The sequence below is a fragment of the Sinocyclocheilus anshuiensis genome, unplaced genomic scaffold (genome assembly GCF_001515605.1).
Source record: "Sinocyclocheilus anshuiensis isolate Anshui unplaced genomic scaffold, SAMN03320099.WGS_v1.1 scaffold201, whole genome shotgun sequence".
Classification (NCBI taxonomy): domain Eukaryota; kingdom Metazoa; phylum Chordata; class Actinopteri; order Cypriniformes; family Cyprinidae; genus Sinocyclocheilus; species Sinocyclocheilus anshuiensis.
In genome coordinates this window covers 555,921-577,422 of record NW_015537959.1, presented here as the reverse complement: position 1 = coordinate 577,422, position 21,502 = coordinate 555,921, and the positions used below count along the sequence as shown (strand labels likewise).

Genomic DNA, 21,502 nt, shown 5'->3' with positions numbered 1-21,502 from the left:
TTTTTTTTTTTTTAGAAGTAGAAGTCGCTTTTGGATGAATATGAAGCTGGAATGTGAAACTCTTTTTTTGTGTGTGTGTGTGTGTGTGTGTGTGTGTGAAAGCACTTAATTTTTCCATAAAAGAGTGTATTAGTTTGAGCTTTAAAACTGTCATCAGCCTCACAAGGATGGATAGATGATGAGCCATGGCGTGCAAATAAATGTATGTGATTTATTTTATATGGTGTGCTGACACTAGCATCCAGTCGCCCTAGGGATAATCAATGTTTTTGTCAGTTCTGTAGAGCAAAGCATTCTGGGTAGTATATTATAGTAAAAATCTATTTGTTTTAGATATACATTTTTATATCAGATTTTTTCAAATCTAATTAAACAGATTATGAATCTAAAAGTTATTATACAAATTATAGTCATTAAATAAAAACAGATATATTTACATATCCTCATCTAGATTAATTTTTTTTTATAACAATCCAAGACAATTTTTATTTATTTATTTTCATTTTATGTCTTAAAATAGATTTATATTTATATAGATTATTTCAGGGCAGGTTTTTTTTTTATTTTTATCTTGGGGTATTTGTCTAGATCAGAATTTTTTTTTTTTTAATTCCAAAACTATTGAGACCCTGGACCACAAAACCAGTCATAAGGGTCAATTTTTTGAAATTGGGATTTATAAATCATCTGAAAGCTGAATAAATAAGCTTTCCATTGATGTATGGTTTGTTAGGATAGGACAACATCTGGCCGAGATACAACTATTTGAAAATCTGGAATCTGAGGGTGCAAAAAAATCTAAATACTGAGAAAATCTCCTTTAAAGTTGTCCAAATGAAGTCCTTAGCAATGCATATTACTAATCAAAAATTTTTGATATATTTACGGTAGGAAATTTACTAAATATCTTCATGGAACATAATCTTTACTTAATAAAAGCCTAATGATTTTTGGCATAAAAGAAAAATCGATCATTTTGACCCATATAATGCATTTTTGGCTATTGCTACAAATATATCCCAGCGACTTAAGACTGGTTTTGTGGTCCAGGGTCATATATTTAAAAAAACATAAAAGTTCCCATAAAATAAAATTCCCATAAAATAAAAAAAATAAAAATGTTTTAATTATTCTGCACTGAGAATCGGTCATGTATTTACCTTTGACGGACTGTCTGGTCTGGTAGCGTGTGCTGGAGTTGTTGGCTGAGGTCTGGGGCTGCGCTTGGCTCTGAGGAGCCGTCTCACCTTGTTGTTGTTGCTGTCTCTGCACCTTCTGAGATGACGTCTGGAATTTACCGCCAGCCGGGTTCAATGTTGCAGGCCGCTGGGCCGGCTGTGTGCTCTCCTTGGGCAGCAGAGGGCGCTGTTTTTTCCCCACATTGGAAGCAACAGGGACAGCAGACATGGGTTGAACAGCCGAGGTGGAGGTGGCTTGAGTGGTAGATGCAGTTGTGACGGTGGCTGGAGGCTTGATGGCTGATTCGGCTGCATCTTTTGGACCAGGATTGATGGAAGATGAAGTGTTATCTGTAGAAGAAGAAGCTGATGTGCTGGTAGATGCAGACGTTTTACCTAAACAAAAGGAAGAACACAATGTAGACAAAAAATGTAAGATTCAGATTAGAAATTCTAAAACAATGCATTTACAGAAACAAAATCCAAACTGTTAGGTACCTACCATCTGTTTTAATGCCTGTCTGATCTTTAGTTGTGGAGATGGGGGCTGATGGGGTCTCTCGCTTGGCTTTCTTCTTTTCCCTCCCACCTGGTTCTTCACCGAGGTCTATCACCAGCTCCCGCTCGGAGTCAGAGTCCACATCCAGCTCTGATCCAGCAGGCCGAGCGTCCTGCCCTGACTGTGACCTCTCCTTCTGGGTCTGCTGCAGGGGTTTGCTTTTCTCCTGAGAGTCTTTCTCCACGCCACTGCTTAACTTCTCTTTGGTCTGGGGATCTGATGATTTCTTGTCTCCACCTGGTGTTCCTCCAGCTGTTGACGGGGCAGCGTCTTGCTCTTGTGCTTGAGCGGATGGGGGTCTGGCTCTCTTTTTGGAGTCTTTGTGGGCACTGTTGTTGTGGTTAGTGTTCTTGGGCTTCTGTTCGTCCTCAGACATGTATTCACTGTCGCTGGAGTCAGATTTGTCAGAGTCGTCTGAGTCACTGTGCTCAACACCGTGGAACACATTATCTGAGATCTCATTGATTCCTGTGGATAGAAAACAAATTAATTTTTCTGTTCTAAAATTTACAGGCTGCATATCTGGGTACACAAAGGAGCTCAAAAGCAGGGTTTCAGACATACAACACCATTCAAAAGTCTACGGTTTTTCAACATTTTTGAAAGAAGTCTCATGCTCACCTAGCCTACATTTATTTGATCAAAAAGGCAGTAATATTGTACAATATTATTAGAATCGACAGTTTTCCATTCCCTGTGAAGTGCAAGATTACTAGTAATACATCAAGCACAATTCTTCAAGCAAGATCCACCAATCACCAATAAGTGAAATAAAAATCTAGGCAATATTTGCAGGTTACCTACATAACTTTAGTTAATAGTAGCTAGTAGTAGAGTTGTTCACAACCAACAGGAAGTTGAATTGTAATGACAGGAAGAGGAACTTACTGAACTACAAATTAAAGAAACTCAAGGGCAGTTAATGGCATTCTGGGAAATTAATATTTCTTCTACCCTGATCTATAAATCAGTTTGTCCATCTGTAAAAGCATCTAGTTTCTTTTGAACTTTCAAGCAATGCTGTTAAAACAAATGTTCAAAAATGGTTTTTTGAAAAAACGTTTTTTTCTTGTTAATATTACACTTATTGTATAGGATTCATTTGAAGTTAAATTAATTTTAATTCCACATCTTTATATTTAAATTTCAGTTCTAGCTCTTTTTGCTACCTCAAATTGAGGAACTGAATTGGTATTGAAAACACATTCTCAGTTCAATTCCGAACGCCGCAAACCTTGTAGTAAATACAGTATTCATATTTTTGCTGCTTGAAATCAAATACTGTAATTTTGTGATTCATCTTAAAGCAGGTTGGTTTGGTTCAAGGCTCTTTATGATATATGAACTTTATGATATTCACTTACCAATGATTATTCACAACCAAGGTTGCCAAAAAAGTGGACGGTCATTGTTTGAGGTCTATTGTTAATCATCATTTGTGTGTGTTCACATGTTAATTACCCAGCTGAGCCTTGCAGCTCTCTATAGTTTTATCCAAACTCCTAGTAGGTTTTTTAGGAGAGGTGAGGAGAACCGATGTCCCTTGCTGCTGCTGCTGCTGTTGCTGTACAGTTTCACTCAACTCCTTCAGGTCCATTTCAGCTTTAATGCGATCTGAGGGATCACATCCAACACAAATATTCAGCATAAATGGAGAAATAAAGGATCAGAGTGCAGTGCTGATTTCTGTGGGCCTCTGGTTGATTTGAGACTCACCCAGATTGAGGTTGAGGATGCCTCCCGTGCCTGAACTCCTTTCCTGTTTAACTGGGGTGGGTAGGAGAGGCTTGGGGCTGTTGCTTGTCTTTAGAGATGCAGGGGACGCTGTGGGCAAAACTTTAAAACTTGAATCATCCACTATTAATCATAAAATAAAACACTAGCCATTTTAAGGCATTAAATGGAATGAATCACCTGTATAATCCATTGAGTCTTCCCCGCCGCTATAGTGACTCGATGACACTCTCGCCCCTCTTTCGTCCTGCTCGAGGTCGGACCCCGTGTGGACTGAGGAGTTGGTGCTCATTGGCGATCTGGGTACGTCCGTCACAGAGATCCGCTGCCCCGGCCCTCCTGACATCACTGTCTTACTCAAGAGCATCTTGGGGGATGCGGTCATATCGAAGCTGAACTTGACTTTGTCCTGTTTCTCAGGCTTCACCGTGCCTTTTTTAGGGTTATTAGGGTCCTTCAGCATTTGGAACTGGTTGTTGGGTGTGAAAGGTGTCCGGAACGGGGCGTAGTTGAACACGCCGTATTTCTTGCGCACGTTTTCCACGTAGACCTCCATTTCTTGCATGGCGCTGTTGAAGATGCTTTTGGTCTTCTTCACAGAGAAGGGGATCTCCTTAGACATGAGGTAACAGTTGTTTATGGGCACCCAGGCTCTGAGAGGCAAATGAGGGTGAAGTACATATTTTAGTATATAGAAAAAATAGTGTATGGCAGAAAAACTCCATGATAATATTGATATTGTTGTAAATATAACAAATCCTTGATACAATAACCATTAGGATTTATTAAATTGGAATGCAAGAGTGAAAAATTTAAGGGGGTCTGAATACTTTCCGTACCCACTGTAGATGAACAAAATACTTAATTTAGAATTTTTAAAAGCATTTTTTGATAATATTCTTGAGATTTATGCATTTTCCCTGAAAATTTTGTCTAAAATGAATCAATTATTTATTTGTTTTTCATTTTTACCAATACAATAACACAGTAATATTAACCCATTTTTAAAACGTAAAACTATGCAGACTTACATAACTAAACACATTGTAGCCAAATTGAAAAATTTGAATTGGAAAAACTAATCCACTAAAATGAAACAAACTTCCCAAATTTATTTGCTACTACGTTTAAATCACAGATGCTATTAAAACGAAGCAAATTAAGTTCAATATCTGATTTGCTGGATCTTAGTTTTTTTCATATATTTTTATATTTTGTAAATATTCAATATATTGTTTATGTTTAAGATTAACAGCCTCACCGGTCATGCTGGCCAAAGAACCGTGCGTCCACCTGACCGTCCTTGTCCCTCAAGGCTTTAGCGGGCCAGAAGGGAAAACCTTTCAGTTTGGCCCACACCAAAGGATGAGGCTGAGACTACATGAAAGCAACAAACATGACCATTAGCCACCGATTAAATACAGCCCAGATATTTAACTAGATGATTTTTTAAAAACATATTACAAAATTACTAATATAAGATTAAAAATGGTCATCCTCTTACACAAGGTTCACAGAACCAATTGTCCCTCTTCTGACAGGCGGACAGGTAGCACTCTGGACAAACCTCAATTTCATTCATCTGTGGATGATTTATAGATACTGTAATTCTTCCTTAAACCACCTTGGATGGATGCATTCATTTGATCAAAATTGACAGTAATTACATCTATAATGTTTTTTTTTTCCCAAATAAATGTGCTTATTTTGAACTTTCTATTCATGAAAGAATCCTGAAAATGGATCATGGTTTTCACAAAAATACTAAGCAGCACAACTGTTTTCAAAATTGATAATAATAATAAATGTTTCTCAAGCAGCAAATCAGCATAATAGAATGATTTCTGAAGGAGCATGTGACACTGAAGACTGGAGTAATGATGCTGAAAATTCAGCTTTGCCATTAGAGAAATAAAATACATTTTAAAATGTATTAAAATAGAAAAAAAGTAAATAAAACGAATATCTCTGGTTTTACTGTATTTTTGATCAAAATAAATGGAGCATTTCTGAGCATAAGAGACATCTTTCACCATTAAGAAACAAACTTCTGAATGGAAGTATTTGGTTTATATATAACATGTATTGCATGCAATGTATTGTAAGGATATTACAGTACTCACTTCATGTTCACAGATCTTGACAATAACTTTAGCAGTTGCTGTTAGCTTATGGTTTCCTGAAATAGACCCATTGAAATTTCATGAATGTACAGATATGAGTCATGATACATGTGCACTGATTTCACAGACCAGCACTAACCTCCATTATATATGATACAGTTGTGTAGAATCCATTTCATGTCAGCCAAAAATGCTTCTGTGCAACCGTACATTTTCTTCTTGATATTCTACAGACACACATATTTCTCAGTTACAGTTTTTTTTTTTTTTATCTTTAGGCACATACAGTGGCCTCAAAATCTAAACTTAAAAAAAAAAAAAAAAAGACAAAAAGATGTTTATTGGTTTTACGTGATAAAACAGTAGATACACTCTTCAAAATGAACACATAAAGTACCTGGACACTTGTAATGCAGAAAACCTGATCTACCTTCTCTAGAGTGCACAGGTCCATGGGGTGAAATATATACTCGGCATAATCCGGGTGCTGTTCAAGTGACACTGGCTTCTGAAACGGTTCGGTCTGCAAGATAAATCATTCATAATGATACAAAGCAAGGGTCAATGTATCAATGTATCAATGTAATGTAATCACATAAAAACTGAGACCATCAAAATGAAACTATGGAGTGATTAAATCAATTGTGAGGATTTAATGTGGTATGGTTGACTCACCCCTGGCTGTTTCATTTTCTGCAAAGCGAACTTCAGCAGGTAGGACAGCTGTTCCAAGTTCAGCATGGTCATAGCTTTACTCTGAGTCTCTATGCATTCAGCCACTGTTATTTTCTGAAGCAGAGAGTGAAATGACTGTACTATATTCATAAATCACATACATACAGTTTATAACCATTCATGTGCTCTCAAACATTCTCAAAGTGACTGTTGATTCAGTTACTGTCTATTTAACTTGATATAATAAAATGTATTAAAATAAATTCTTTCTACTGTTGGTAAGAATGAACAACTGAATGACATCTGCTCTGAATTAGGGATGTAGAAATGCATTGATGCTACTTTCAGCTGAATTGTACCAGAATAAATTGATTTGTGAGCAAATTTCAGATTTAATGATGCATGACAAGATTTGGCAAAAATTGTGAGCAAAATATATTGTTGTCAGAGCAATGTTGTATGTCATACTTAGTGTTCCAAAACCTAGTGAGTCTACTGCCTAGACAGCATCTTAATTGTTATGGAACCTCATAATTCAAAAGCAGATAAAAAAATAGCGCTCACTCAAAGCACTCGTCGCTAAGCTAAAAACACAATACTGATACGTGATAACACGATAAGCATAAAAATATATAATATGCTCAAATATTGGTCAAAACAGCCAGTTTAATTATACTGGTAAATGACTTGTAATCAACACTTTTTAGTACTGATTGAAATGTTAATTTATAATCAACATTTATTGTGACTCGTCTGCTATTTTGGATAAAAACATTCAGGGATTCTCCACAAAAGATACTGCGATATTTTGGCCAAAACAATGCATCTTTAAAGGGATAGTTTACCCTTCGGGAACACAAAAGAAGATATTTTGAAGAATGTTGGGAATCAAACAACATTCAAGCCTGTTGACTTCCATTGTATCATCACCGAGACAATTCTCAAAATATCTTTTATGTTCCACAGCAGAAAGTCATTTCAGAAAATGCTATTTTAGTTTTATTTACATACTTTTATAGTACTTATTAATATTTGGATTTTTTTATTTTTTTATTTTTTTATTAATACTTTTTAAATTAATAATTCAATTAATTTTAGTTTAAGTTTTAGTAATTTTGTTACATGCTTTTGCCATTTGTATTAGTTTTTTTATATATATTTCTATATAGCTTTTATTTATTTAAGCTTTAGTAACTTTAGTACTTTTCACTTGTTTAATTTCACTTGTTTTTTTTATATTTCTATATAGCTTTTACTTATTTTTATTTAAGTTTTAGTAATTTTAGTACTTTCCACTTATTAGATTTTTAAAAAAAAAAAAAAAAAAAAAAAAACATTATATATATATATATATAGTTAACATTAACAAGACTATACAGTTTTGGAATGACATGTATGAGTAAATGACAATTTTAATTTTTAGGTGAACTATCCCTTTAAGTTAATTTTGCCTAGTTTTTTAAACAGTCTTCACATCAGAACTGTGCCTGTCCCTCAAAATAAGTAGGCAGCTCACTAGGTTTTGGAACAGATCTTAAATTTCCATATGACTGATTATGGCCAGTACTTATCGCTATATAGTGCTTCATGCTCTGAACATATTTAAAGTGCCAGAAGGACAGTCCCATGACATAACAGCCAACATATACAGTCAGTACCTCGCACTCTGGACAGAACCAGTCGCCTTCAGGCTCTGCGGCCAGTTTGAGGCACTTGGCGTGGTAGACGCGCGGGCAGAGCTCACAGCAGAGCACCTGGCCCTCGCGGTGACACACCCAGCAGTAGAAGTCATTCCGCCCGTCCTGCGGTACAACATCAACAGGGTCTGTGGTGAGTGCGGGCTGCTTGACATAGTAAAAGGGACCATGTCTAAGCTCACACTGAAATGCAGGCAAGAGAGACAGGGCAAGGGGTCAAATCACAAGCCACAACACTCGCAGGGGAAACGTAGCATGGCACTGCAATAAATCAAGCACGGACAGGTAAGCAGTCACATGACCACTGGGTCAAAAGCACTGGGAAGATACTGTAGGATTTCATTTCAAATTTCCCTAAACACACTGCATAACCCATGTGTGATCTGAGAAACACGTGGTGTCTGAGATCAAGTGTGTTTTGCCAGGATTTGAACGAAATCTTAAATTACTATCAGATGCCAAATACAGATTAGCAGGATCAAGAGACAGTGGCAAAATATACTTTAGACCAAGTTGTGATTTAATGGAACTATTTTAAACATAATCACAAAAACTGACAGCTAATAATTCATTTTCAATACCTGTAAGGTATCAAAAGAAATCAATTAATATAAATTTGCTTAGTATTTTATTTTTTAAATAAGACCAATAAGCAAATCCACATTTGGCATCTTTCATGAAACATTGTTCATATGCATTGCAACACACCACCACAACGACAGCACAAGATTCAATAAAATCAGTGCACTTGATCTGTAATAAAGTGAACACACAGTGGTCCCTAAAAGAAGCATTTGGACACTTGCCATCTGCAAACAAATGATTAGTAACAAAAGCAACAGCTTTTCTCAGAACTAACTTCCCTTTAAGCTATTTTTGCAGTGGATTTAACCAGCTGGTAACCACAGGTGCAGTTCATCACATTAAGTATATACACTACCGTACAAAAGTTTGAGGTCAGTAAGATTTTTTTAAATAGATGAATGCTTTTATATAATGTTTCTTGAGCAAATTTCTGAAGGATCGTGTGACACTGAAGACTGGAGTAATGGTGCTGAAAATTCAGCTTTACATCACAGGAATAAATAACATTTTAAAGCCTTACATTTTTTAAATGGTAAGGTTACACTTTATTTTAAGGTGTCCTTGTTACAGTGTATTTATACATTTAAGTACTGAGTGATATTAATTAATTACATATACTTACTATATGGTTAGGGTTAGGATTAGGGTTTGGCTTAGGGTTACTTGCATGTAATTATGCATTATTAATTGTTATTACAATAATAAGTACATGTAACGTGTAACAACGACACCTTAAAATAAAGTGTTACCAATTGTAATTATACTTTACAATATTAAAGTTTTATTGTATTTTTGATCAAATAAATGCAGCCTTGGCGTGCATAAGAGACTTCTTTCAAAAACATTAAAAAATCTTATCAAATATCAACCCCAAACCTCTGAACGATGTGGTACATGTTACACAAACATTAGATAACCAGAAAGTGTCACAATACATTTTGCCTTCATCATAAACAGTACATCATTAAAATATGTATAACAGTATGTCAACTAAATATTCATTTTACTATCTAATGCAATGACATAAATTCATCAAAGTGATAGCTCCCCCAAAAACTAAACATTAACCCTTGTCTCTTTTCAAACCTGTATGACATTATTTCTTATGTGGAACAGAAAGAAATGTCTCAGTGTTTTTTGTCCATATGTTGTTTGGACACCATTGGCTTTCATTGTATGGACAAAAACATGTTCCACTAAAGAAGATAATATTTGGAATGACATGAGGGTGAGTAAATTATGTTTTGGGTTGAACTATATCCTTTAAATATGCCTGTAGTGGCCAAATGTTTTTTTGAGGACACCCCGTAGCTTACAGGACAGAAATCCCCACAAGTGGTCGACTTTGTTCATGCAAATCAGTAAAAGCATTCGGCCCTTTCAGAGACCAGTGTTTTATCATTAAAAACTGCACATTGAATGGAAATTAAAGTCAAACACACACATATTTACAAGCCACAATCAATCCTGATTATTTCGATTGGCCGTTTGAATAGAAAAATGCAACAAAAATGTAAAAGGACACAGGAAGAGACAAGAGTTTACTTACAAACCAAAGGTCTGTTTTAGATACTACAAATGTTTTTCAATTCATCTGAGCAGGAATTATCAGCTCAAACCAATTACAATTCAACAAAAGAGAGAAGCCAAGGAGGGGACATACTTGGTCTTTGTTGTTGACTAATCCCGGTTTCTTCTTCTTCTTTGTGGGACTGGGTGACGTTTCAGAGGGTGAGTGTCCATTTGAGGAATGTGGAGGACTGGGTGCTTTCCTCTTCTGTGCAGTCAGCGCCTGCTCCGCTGATCCTAGATCAGGGACCGCTGATGAAAGAACCACAGCTGCTTTACTATGCAAGGCATGCATAATAATACAACACCTCACCCAGCTGGGCCTGTGATTGTGACCTTTCAAAGCATCGACCTCCACATGCACAAAAAGGGTTGCCTTTTATGCACATCTTCAAGACTAAAACAAAAGATGTCGTATCAAATGTCTGACTAACCTACTAACATGAAGTACCAGATAGCAACAACCAGTCGGCATAATGAAAGACAAAATTAGGTTGCATGCCACATTTGATGTGGTTCAGATTAAAAGCGTGACTCGCTTTTTATTCATTTCAGCTCATGAACTGAACTCTCACAATCTGACAATCTATATTTGGAGTCTGATTGCGTGAACTGAGAAGCTAAAGCAAAATGATACAACAAAAGTGTCACATTAGAATCAAAGAAAAAAAAAATACCTTTGGGTGGCATGGACACCTCCATCCCATCAACAGCATCAGACTCCGTCTTTATTTCCTCCACAGCCAAACTAAATGAAGTAGAGAGAGAGCAAAATAAAACGCTGGAATAAGACACTGAAATCTCGTGAGGTCTCCCCCTGAGATAAAAGACTTGGGTGATGCAATCTAATCTCCAGAGTTATGTTGTTGTTGTTCATTGCAATCGTCCTCCATTCCACATCTAGTGCAAGGAGACCCTTGCATGAGTATTGCTTTGTCTGAACTGTGCTGTAACCAATCATGGGCCTGTAGAGTGAATTTACAAGAGGATATTAAGCGGTTTAACCTAACTCGTTAGACATGCGAGACGTAAACTCTCTCTCGCTCTGGGTCTAGTAATAGATCAGCACCTCCTTCAAATGAAGCAATCATTTTTGTGGGGAACGCCGCCGTGAGCAGGTCCACTCAGAAGGGATTACGAAGTAGACGTCTGCTGAGCACTGGAGAGTGTCTTTAATTCAGTCTCATTAGTTTACTTCTTGTCTGAGAGGATTTGACCTCGTCCAAGTTCAGGCATAATCGGTACGAAAATACCATCAGCTACTGACATGGATACATTCAAAATGTGGTCTATAAAGCATAAAATTTATACTAGGCTGTCGAGATGACATGCATTTTTCTTAGTTCAATTCAATTCAAGTTTATTTGTAAAGTGCTTTTCGCGATGCAAATCGTTGCAAAGCAGCTTTACAGAAAATTTACGTTTCTACATTATATTTAGTAATAGCTTATCAGTGGTGAGGAGCTTCAAGTTGATGTCCATATGGCAGAAATATATGGTAAAAATCGAGCAGTTAGTTAATGTCATGTATTCAAACAGACGGTGAACACTATTAACAGCAATGATTATATGTTGCGATCAAACTTATAGCAAAATTTGGTAGTCTTAGTATGCTTTGCATTATATAATTTAGTAAAAACCAAAGAAATTATATGACTAATAAGGACAAAGATGTTAAAACAAAACATTGCATTATTTTGAAACCCTTCACACAATGTGTGAAAAAAAAAATTCCTTCACATTAATTAATATGTCATTCGCTTAGAAAATAAAATAGATGCAGGCTTTAAAATAACCCATACTATCACACAGTGCCCTGACCAGTCACTAAAAAAAGCGGGAAGTGCTAAAGTGTGAATTTTCTGTGCCAAAAAGAGTGCATGGGCATCATAAAAGGTTAAAAAACATGATTAAAAAGATGCAGTTTGAAGAAAACCATTTTCAGTGAACAGGTGATTTCTGGTGACATTAGCATCAGAGACCACTGATGTCGCAATCAGTTTGCGCAAATAAACAGCAGCAACCAATAGGAGCAATTCGCCACATGATACATTTGAATATTACTGCAGATTAGGAACGACTAGAAACCAACAGCTCAGAGATTTGAAGATCTCCAATGAGTCAATCATTGTCAGCATAAATGCCATTTAACCAGCCACGACTGCAACGAGTGACAGCACATTTTTATTCGTCACTTGGGTTAAATTTTTGCCCATTTTTCATTGTAGGTAGCCCAACCTACAATGAAATCTCATCGGACAGATGAAAATTTTGGTCGTTTGCATTTAAAATTTTCACATTGCGTTGCTCTTGGCAAGCGAAGGCCTTTAGTATGTGCTGCTGAAAAAACATTATTTGCACAACACAACAAATTTGACGTTTAATATATCCAACAGTTTTGTGAAATGGTATTTCTAGCCAGTGAGAATTCAGTGGACAAGACTACCCAAAACAAATTTGCGTAAAATACTTTGAGTCTTACACGATTAATGTGACAGTTTTAAGAAAGATTTCTATAAAAATTTGTTCTGCTCGAGTTTCTGAGCTGAAGAAATTAACAACAACAAAAAGAGGTGACTACTCTACTTAACCACACGTATCCTGACCACAATGAGGCCTTATTTAACCCCATACAGAGGAAACCCACTACGGTCAATCAATCAACCGCAAGGGCTGGACGGAAATGACGGGTACCAAAAAGAAGCTCGTAAATGACAGGTGAAAGAGAAGAGGAGGTACAAGGCCAATGGCACAAACAAAATCCTATAACGACAAGGCCTTGATCCCAGTCTTTGTGCAAAAGAAAAGACCAGAAAAGATTAGAAGCTGGCAACGGTTCTCCATTTCATGAGGTCAGAATTAGGACCAGTGTTGAGAACGACGAGCACGATTGAGAGGATTGATCATTAGGCCACAATGAGGCCTTAGTCTTTTAACTAATTCTCATTGACAGGGCCACGGCTTGACATCGTAGAGAAAAAAAAATCATGTACTTTTAGATATTCAGAGACATCCTTCAAGGGGACATTATAAAGGAAGAAATCCATCAAAAAATCCAAAATGGCACATAATCCTCCATGGCGATGAATAAAACTCACCTTTCTCACAAGAAAATATTCCAGGTTGTTCGGAAAAATCAGTGATTATGTGTCAGAAACGACAATAATGACATAAGTCTGGAGAAAGAATATCCGTTTCAGCAAACTTAAATAAGACATGCAATGTCTGAGGTGGGAAATGCACATCTAAGCGTGTAGCCAAGGGCCTGAGGGCTCTCCATTTTTGACTTTAATGCGAGGCCGTAAGGAGCCGCATGGATGTTATGTCACATTAGGGCCACGTCACGTCAAAAACTCCCATCCACCAGGCCTCTCTTTTCCTGCTCGCTTCAGAAAGGTCAAACAATGTCAAGCCAACTGCGTGGCTGAAAATCCAGATCTCTACACTGAAATCAAAGAAACAGGAAGTCCTGAAGCTGATCCAATGAAGAGAAAGAAAACCACCACTTTGCAAGCAAACCGGCCTCCAAAACAGGATCTTCTAGAACCATCTGAGAAGAGAGACAATCAGAGGTCCTCGCTAACAGACCAAATAAAGAGAAGAGCTGTGAATGTGGAGATAACTGGTCAGAGAGTGAGCCGAGGTCTTTTTTTCTCTCTTTGCAGGAAATGAGAGTGCCTCCCTTCCCCCACCGCTCTGCTCGAGCTCCCCTTCCCCCTCCCTCTAGGCCAGAGACACGGGCTCTGGCACGTCCATGGCACAGGAGCTTACAGTAAACAGAGAGAACCAGAGAAACCCGTGCATATAGGTCAGTCTCAAGAGCCACAGCTGAGAAAAACAAGTGAAGCGGTAATGCACTTGAGTATCAACATGCAAACAAACGTTTTGCCTTTCAGACAAGGCAAACCTTTCTCCCAGATTGTAATCTTGAGCTGTTAAAAAGAGCAGCTTTGTGGTTCACGGTGACTTTGCGAATCATTTCAAGCGCAAGCAGTGACTTTACAAGCACACAGTTGTTTCCTGTCACAGATGTCGTTGTTGATACGATTTTACTTTTTTTGTTGCTCTTTGCTGATATAACGCAGGCAAAATAGCCTTGTCAGACCACTACTGGTCATTTCCTCCAAATGGCAGAAAGCCAGTCACCACAATCCTTTATAAAGTTGTTTCCTTGACAGGAATCCCAATCGCAGTGGCATAATCTCCCTGGGAACACACAAAACATGAGCTGCACCGTACCGACGTAAAACCCTCCAGTCATTTTCTCATAAAGAGTAGCTAAGCTAACAATATACAAAGGTCTAGCCGACTGTATTGTGATTGTAATTAAATTAATTGTTCATAATTACAACAACTAACTCACAAGACATTTGTTGTTGATAAACAGGTGAAATACGATATGTATTGAATGGGGGTTTTTTTAAACGCAGCCATAAATATCATTAGAAAGGCCAAGGATCCGTTGGGAATGCGGCAGGAGGCTTTTGGTCCTGTGTGGTTTGTGCTCGCTTGTTTTGTCTTTGGGAGCAGCTGTGTGTGTGTGGCAGTGCTATTTTATTGTTAACTTCACCATAAATCTCTAAAGACACTTAAAGGAGATGAATAATAATATGTAAACGCCATCCAAATAATCTTTTTAAAAATGCTGTTTTACACCACAGGCTAGTCTATGACAGGAATCTGTTTTGTTTTTACATTAAGTTTAAAAAAGAACTGAATTCAACCTTTTAATTTCAAATGATTTTAGCTGTGCTAATGCTAACGTTGCAATAAAGCAATGGAAACAATTCCTGCTCAAAGAAAATGAAAGTCAACCATAATTCTGATTAACTGGATGGTTTTTTGCCATGTGGCTGTCTGCAGGCATTACATTGTAGAGTATGCATGCTGATTATTGGCCTTAGGAAAAATTATTTCCCCATTTCCTTATTATAAAGTCTTTGCATGATTTGTATGAATCAGATAAAATCCTTATTCAAGAATAATCAATGCTTAAAAAAAATGGTGTCTCAGACTATTTTTAAACTCATACTTGCAATGTGACTGACAGTAAAAAATACTAGCAAAAATGCAAATGCCCATTTATTTTCTTAAGGATGTGTTCAAAAACTGCACAAAAATAGCTTTACCTCCCACTAAATGAAGAATGGAAGAATGACACTAGAATGTCATCTAACATCCCTCCTGAAACTAAAAGTATAACCTGAAAACATAATACAAACATTTGCATAAAATGGAATATATATTTAAAAAAAAAAAGTTTCGAATTCAACTCTCCGCCCCTCATTGGTAGCTCACGTCCTGAATTACCCATCCTGCCCCTGTGTAAAATGACCACAGCTGGGGCTCTCAGCTCTCTAATAAGGCCCTAACAGATGCCTCCATTTTCTATGGCGGGCCTTGTGACACAAACAGACGATGAGACAGGCAATCAGCTTACAAAAGTACATCACCCGAACACCCCACCCCCCCTGATCCTCCACCCCCTACGTGGGGCAGATCAACAGAGGGCCCTACATATACAGAAATGACTGTCACTGAGCTGTTTGTCACTACAGCAATGAGTGATAGCTGACTTCGTCTGCCGTGTAACCATGTGACCGAGCAGCACACGGGCCAAAGCTCAGGAGAGTGAGAGGGAGAGCCTGACCCCCCTTCTCTGGCCCTCTCCCCCACCTCCTTCCTCCTCTGCCCTGTTTTTCTGAGAGACAGGCCTTTGCTAGGCCTCCCCAGTCACTGGAGAATCAAATCTGCAATTCACAGTGTTAGCAGTGGATGAAAATAGTACAATGACAAGAAAGGACAGACGTAAGAAAACATCAGGCTTACCTCTGTGGATGCATGGCTGAAACAGTGTAATGTCAATACTTCTAAAACATGGAGGACAGCCTCAGCCTTTAGACAAGGGAGGGCTCTCCTCTCCACACTCAGAGCTCAGGCCTGTCTGATCAGAGCAGGGCCGTGACTGGCTGCCCTCCCACTAGCAGGATGTAAGGCCTCGTCTGATTGGCCGAAGCGCTTCCTGAGTAATCATCTTTGTTCGGCACTGGCAGGATCAGCAGTGAGTGCGGGAAAGAGCACAGAGGAGAGGGAGAGAGAAAACTAGGCATCACTCGCTCAAAAAACCTGCTTGCGCAGAGCCACTGCGAACTGGCAGCTAAATGTCAGTTAGCTGTGGATGTGGTGGAAATTTCGTGGGATTTCGCACTTAAATGCTTTTGTTTGTCTCAAGTCCGTGTGGAGCCGTGGGCCTTTGTTTAATCCCTCCCCCCACACGGTTGAGAAATAGGAGACACTCCTTTTCAGTGAAAATGAGCCCTAGGCAAAAATAGTGCAGCCACCATAACTTCCTGTGCATGAACTGCAACTGATTCATGAGCAATATGTAAAGCAGATATAATATTCAACCTAAAATGTGAAAAAACACAATGTACTATGCCACGATTATATCAGTAATCGGTGCAAATCCAAATGAAATGCACTTGGACATTACGTAATGAGTAAAGTAACAAAACAGATTACATTCAATAAAACCTGAAGCACTAAAAAAAACAATTATTATATTTAATGAAAACAGTTTTCTAGAAAAAGCATATATCATGAAAAATATATTTGACTGGATTCACAAAGCAGAAGAGCAAGACAGATGCCATAGATTCGTAACAATATTGATGCTGTTCAAGTAAAATTCTCTGAATTGTTACTGCATGAAGACATTGTTACATTTTTAGGTGACTGTATTAGATATAATAGTAGGAATGTGTTTAGGCCTTTATAGCAAAAGCTTCCACTAGGCCACAAGCAGCGCGACCTGCTGTGTGACATTTACACAACACTGACAGCTACTGGAGAGACAGGAGATAGACTTTAGTCTGAAATCACCATTAGGATTTAGATATGAAATAATAACACATCGATGAATTCCCATACCTGCTAGGTGAAAGTTTATCAAGAGAAAATCTGTCTGCAACAGTGGTGTTATTGTTAACTAAAACTATGAAACATTTATTTTTCGCATTTAAAAAAAGTTGAAAAAAAAATTGAAAGTAAAACGTAAACTAAAAAAGGTAAATAAATGTTGCTTTGGCAACTGAATGAAATCAATAAGTTTAAGTCAAATGACTGAAATTACTAAACAATTTATTAAATAAATACTAAATAATTGATATCTAAAAATAAAACATATAAACAAATAAAATATAAAAAAGAAATATAAATATAAGAAAAACTATTTTTTTAATTAATTGAAAATTATAAATATTGCATTGGCAACTAATTTAAATAAATACAGTTCTTATTTACTAAAACAAAACTAAAACTGAGAGTTAGTACTCTCACTAAACTAATACTAAAACTTACTATAGAAATACTAATAAAAAAGGACAAAAGCACATCACAAAATGACTAATACAGAAATGTAAAAAAAAAAAAGCTTATTCAAAATATTAATAAAATATATAAATAATGCTAAAACAACACTGGTCTGCAAGTCCTACTATTAATATTTAATTTAATAATTTGTTATTATTTATTTATTTATTAAATGTAGTTACATTTTAAATTGTGTATGTGACTGTGTAAATGTGCATATAAAATGCTACTTATATATTCATAAAAATTTAATTTAAAAAATGTATCCACGCCTTCAGTCTCTCTCGCTCTCTCTTTAAAAAAAGGGCAAGGCATTTCACGTGATATGGAGAACCACAAAAAAAGAGACCTGATAAGAAAATGAAGAAGAAGAAAAAAAGATAGCAGGGCACGAACATGTAGCCATCTGGAAGCTTTGCCAGTTGTCTCTCAACTCCTGTAGAGAGGTAAGCTCACTAATCCTGTCTCTTATACTTTGCAGATATTTATATACTTTTCCTAGAAAGTTTTTAGTTAGTGGAAATGTAGATATATTGATATATTGATAAATAAATGTGTACAAAGATTTTCAATCAACTAGAAAGTTTCTAAATGATTTCTGAGTGAATGTAGATAAGTGTTCTGTACTTTTATTGAAAAATACTGATGAAATCATACTTTTTTTAATTATTATTATTTTAGAGAGGAACTAAAGCAAATATGCCCCAATCAGCTACCACAAACCTGGGCTACACTCCTCCAGATGGAGGCTGGGGCTGGGCTGTGGTGTTTGGATCCTTCATCTCCATCGGCTGCTCTTACGCCTTTCCCAAGTCCCTTACCATCTACTTCAAGGAAATCCAGGAGTATTTCTCCATCTCCTACAGTGAGATAGCCTGGGTCTCCTCCATCATGCTGGCTACCATGTATGCAGGAGGTTAGAAAGCATATTACTCAACTTTACATGGTAATATATACATGTCATTTTTGGAAAGCTGCGCCATTGCTTGGCATTCTAGGTGCTCCCACAATCAGGTAGAGCCATTCAATATGTGCTAGAAGTAACCAAATAACAGAAGGAGCCCAAATCAAATATTACTTTGTCCCATGGTTGCATAATGAGCCAGAGCTGTGATCCTGTTTAGTCTAATTTTGCATAGTCACATCCAAACCAAGTTTAGATTTACAAGTCAAGGTTTTAGTATTACTTTTAATATGAGCATTACATCATCTTTCTGTGTCACCTTACAGGACCTGTGAGCAGTATTTTGGTGAACCGCTATGGGAGCCGCCCAGTGGTGATAGTTGGTGGGCTAATGGTTGGGGTTGCTATGGTAGCGGCTTCTTTTGGCACCACAATTTTGCATTTGTATTTATGCGTGGGAGTCATTGGAGGTACACATTTCAATGTTTATAACATTTATATACATTTTCTTGCTTGTTCTATTGTTCTTCTGCTAATAATAACCATGCTAGATTGTGATTGGTCAGTACAGTGCACTGGGGTTCCTCCCCTGTTTGTGTGTGTGTGTGTGTGTGTGTGTGTGTGTGTGTGTGTGTGTGTGTGTGTGTGATCAAAGATTACAACTGCAAGGTCAAATCTGTCTGTTTGATCTCCATGTTTAAATTAATATTCTGGGTTTTAGAAAAACACGCCATTCCTTGTTATTTTGAGGTGAAGTGACTGATCCGAGACGTAATAGAAATTTTGAATGAATAATTCTTTAGAATCAATTTGTTCATGTGTTCTTTTATGATGCATTTGTAAAACTGTGAGTTTCAGTGGCAGCACTCACTAATTCAATAATCACTTGAAGAAAGTCTCAAATTAATAAATCACTGAATCTGTCTTGTTCGACTCAAAATGAGCAAAAAATAGGGAGTAAAATGATTCTCAGCGCTCCAGTGTGCTGACTGCTAAATAGTATTAGATCAGACTCTAAACTATTTAACATCATATCTGCACTACCGTTCAAAAGTTTCTTCACAAAGACTGCATTTATTGGATTAAATATACGGTAAAGACAGTAATACTTTTATTTTCAAATATATTCAGCATTATTCTACTCCAGTCTTCAGTGTCACATGATCCTTCAGAAATCATTCTAATATACTGATATGATGATCAAGAAACATTTTTTTTATTATTATCATCATCAATGTTGAAGACAGGTGTGCCACATAATATTTTTGTGGAAACTGTATACATTTTTTAATGATTTTGAATTTTTAAAAGAACAGCTTTTATTTGAAATAGAAATCTTTTGAAACATTAATCGTTTTTTTCTGTCACTTTTGATCAATGTAATGTGTCTTTGCTGAATAAAAGTATTCATTTCTTTCAAAAAAAAAAATAAAAAATAAAAATCTTCCCAGACTTTTGAATGGTGGTGTATGTCAGTGTGACTGGAACATTAGACCCTTCTCTCAAAGAGGAATTTTGAGCATTATGGAGTATGTCAAATCCTAGTTACTTTTGATACCTACAATGCTGGGTTATTTTTTCTGCCCATCCGCTGAGTTTTGAGTGTTGAAGCGCGGGCTTTTTGCGTCCTCTTCAGAAGAGAGAGCGGTCTGCGCCGCCGAACTGGTGCACTTCTTCAGTGAAAGAAAGGTTTGTATACGGTTTATTTCATCTATAAAGTCTTTACTGTGCTGTAAAAGATTTATTTTACACAAGGCAACATACAGGGTCGAGATGTCAGTCAGGTGACTGCACCAGCAGCGGTTGTTTTGCATGAGAGAAACACCTTTTGCCTTGCATAACATAAACTGATTTCAATTTATAATACTGAATTTAATTTATTTTGATGTTAAAATATGTTCTCTAATCTCAGTGCTGGTTGTTTATGGGCAGGTTATGGAGTCAGTCACGGCATCTTTCAGCTGTAAGTGAAACGCGAGGCAGCGGTCTGAGCCTGAGGTTCGCTGTTTCCCCGCCGAACAGCAGCCCATCACCGGCTCAGATTTCAGCGACACACCGGCACGAGAATCAGCACTATTTCGGTTAAAAAGGATAACAGAGAACAGTTTAATACACTTGAATTAAAATGTTACTTTTAAATATTACATTTTTATTTCTAAAATGCTTGTTAACCGAGTTAAAATGTATGTAATATTGTGTAAACTATGCTGTATTCACCCAAATAAATTCAATTTGTTCTTGCTTATAAATGAATGTTCACCTTTTGATTATTACTGTTGCCACTAATAATTCTGAGTGTGTGATTTCTAGTTTCCAACCCATTTTTAGCCAGCAATTATATAGTAATTTTTAAACAAATAATACAACCCAACATGTTGGGTCAAACATTTAACCCAACCAGTCAAAATAACTCAGCATGTGCTCTGTCCAATATTTAACCAGCGCTGGGTTGCCAAATAAGCCATGGTTATTTTTAACCCTCAAGTAGAGTACTTTTATTGGCGTGATGTGTCCTCAGGACATCTGTACTTCTCAAGTACAGGATTTATGTACTTTGTCAAATGTTAACTCGTTGAAAATTCACATAAAATGCTTTTGTTTTACAGGCTTTGGCTTAGCTTTTAACCTGCAACCATCTCTTACGATAATCGGTAAATACTTCCTTGTGAAAAGGCCAATAGCAAATGGCCTGGCAATGGCGGGTAGCCCGGTCTTCCTGTCCACCCTGGCTCCCCTCAACCAGTTTCTCTTTGACCATTTTGGATGGCGAGGAAGCTTCCTCATCCTCGGAGGAGTGCTGCTCAACTGCTGCGTGGCAGGATCCCTCATGAGACCCATCAAGATAAAAACAAAACTGCCAGTGAGGAAAATCACTGATGAGAATGACACAGGAAAACTGGACGTCACCTCTCAGACAGCTGGACAAGACGAGTCCAAGCAGTCAGTCTGTGCCACGAAAGTCAACCAATTCATTGATGTCTCCCTCTTAAAGCACAGAGGTTTCCTTATCTATCTGGTGGGGAATGTGCTCATGTTTTTTGGATTTTTTGCTCCAGTGGTCTTCCTGGCACCATATGCCAAGCATCAGGGGATAGATGAGTACTCCG

At 37.2% G+C, this 21,502-nt stretch overlaps 2 protein-coding genes across 7 annotated transcripts in view; one reads left to right on the top strand and one right to left on the bottom strand.

Moving 5' to 3' along the window:
• Positions 1-16,071, bottom strand: part of LOC107666406 (protein kinase C-binding protein 1-like) — a 19,984-nt gene extending 3,913 nt beyond the window's left edge. For 3 of the 6 annotated variants that reach the window (XM_016457718.1, XM_016457690.1, XM_016457698.1), the window contains exons 1-15: positions 15,950-16,071; positions 10,798-10,868; positions 10,215-10,372; positions 7,928-8,149; positions 6,270-6,383; positions 6,025-6,117; positions 5,734-5,821; positions 5,595-5,650; positions 4,976-5,053; positions 4,733-4,848; positions 3,652-4,124; positions 3,454-3,561; positions 3,199-3,351; positions 1,681-2,205; positions 1,161-1,574 (exon numbers count right to left, since the gene is read on the bottom strand). In XM_016457718.1, coding sequence (XP_016313204.1) covers positions 1,161-1,574; positions 1,681-2,205; positions 3,199-3,351; positions 3,454-3,561; positions 3,652-4,124; positions 4,733-4,848; positions 4,976-5,053; positions 5,595-5,650; positions 5,734-5,821; positions 6,025-6,117; positions 6,270-6,383; positions 7,928-8,149; positions 10,215-10,372; positions 10,798-10,868; positions 15,950-15,963 — 2,683 coding nt within the window. In that variant the 5' untranslated portion in view covers positions 15,964-16,071. Of the gene's footprint in view, positions 1-1,160; positions 1,575-1,680; positions 2,206-3,198; positions 3,352-3,453; positions 3,562-3,651; positions 4,125-4,732; positions 4,849-4,975; positions 5,054-5,594; positions 5,651-5,733; positions 5,822-6,024; positions 6,118-6,269; positions 6,384-7,927; positions 8,150-10,214; positions 10,373-10,797; positions 10,869-13,218; positions 13,735-15,949 lie in introns of those variants that run through there. The other 3 variants (XM_016457676.1, XM_016457708.1, XM_016457683.1) reach the window with 3 other exon arrangements.
• A 1,766-nt stretch (positions 16,072-17,837) lies between these two features.
• slc16a7 (solute carrier family 16 member 7) overlaps positions 17,838-21,502 on the top strand; it is a 5,467-nt gene continuing 1,802 nt past the window's right edge. Inside the window, exons 1-4 of the mRNA XM_016457664.1 lie at positions 17,838-17,937; positions 18,173-18,407; positions 18,722-18,865; positions 21,002-21,500. Of these exons, the coding sequence (XP_016313150.1) occupies positions 18,191-18,407; positions 18,722-18,865; positions 21,002-21,500 (860 nt within the window). The 5' untranslated portion in view covers positions 17,838-17,937; positions 18,173-18,190. The remainder of the gene's footprint in view (positions 17,938-18,172; positions 18,408-18,721; positions 18,866-21,001; positions 21,501-21,502) is intronic.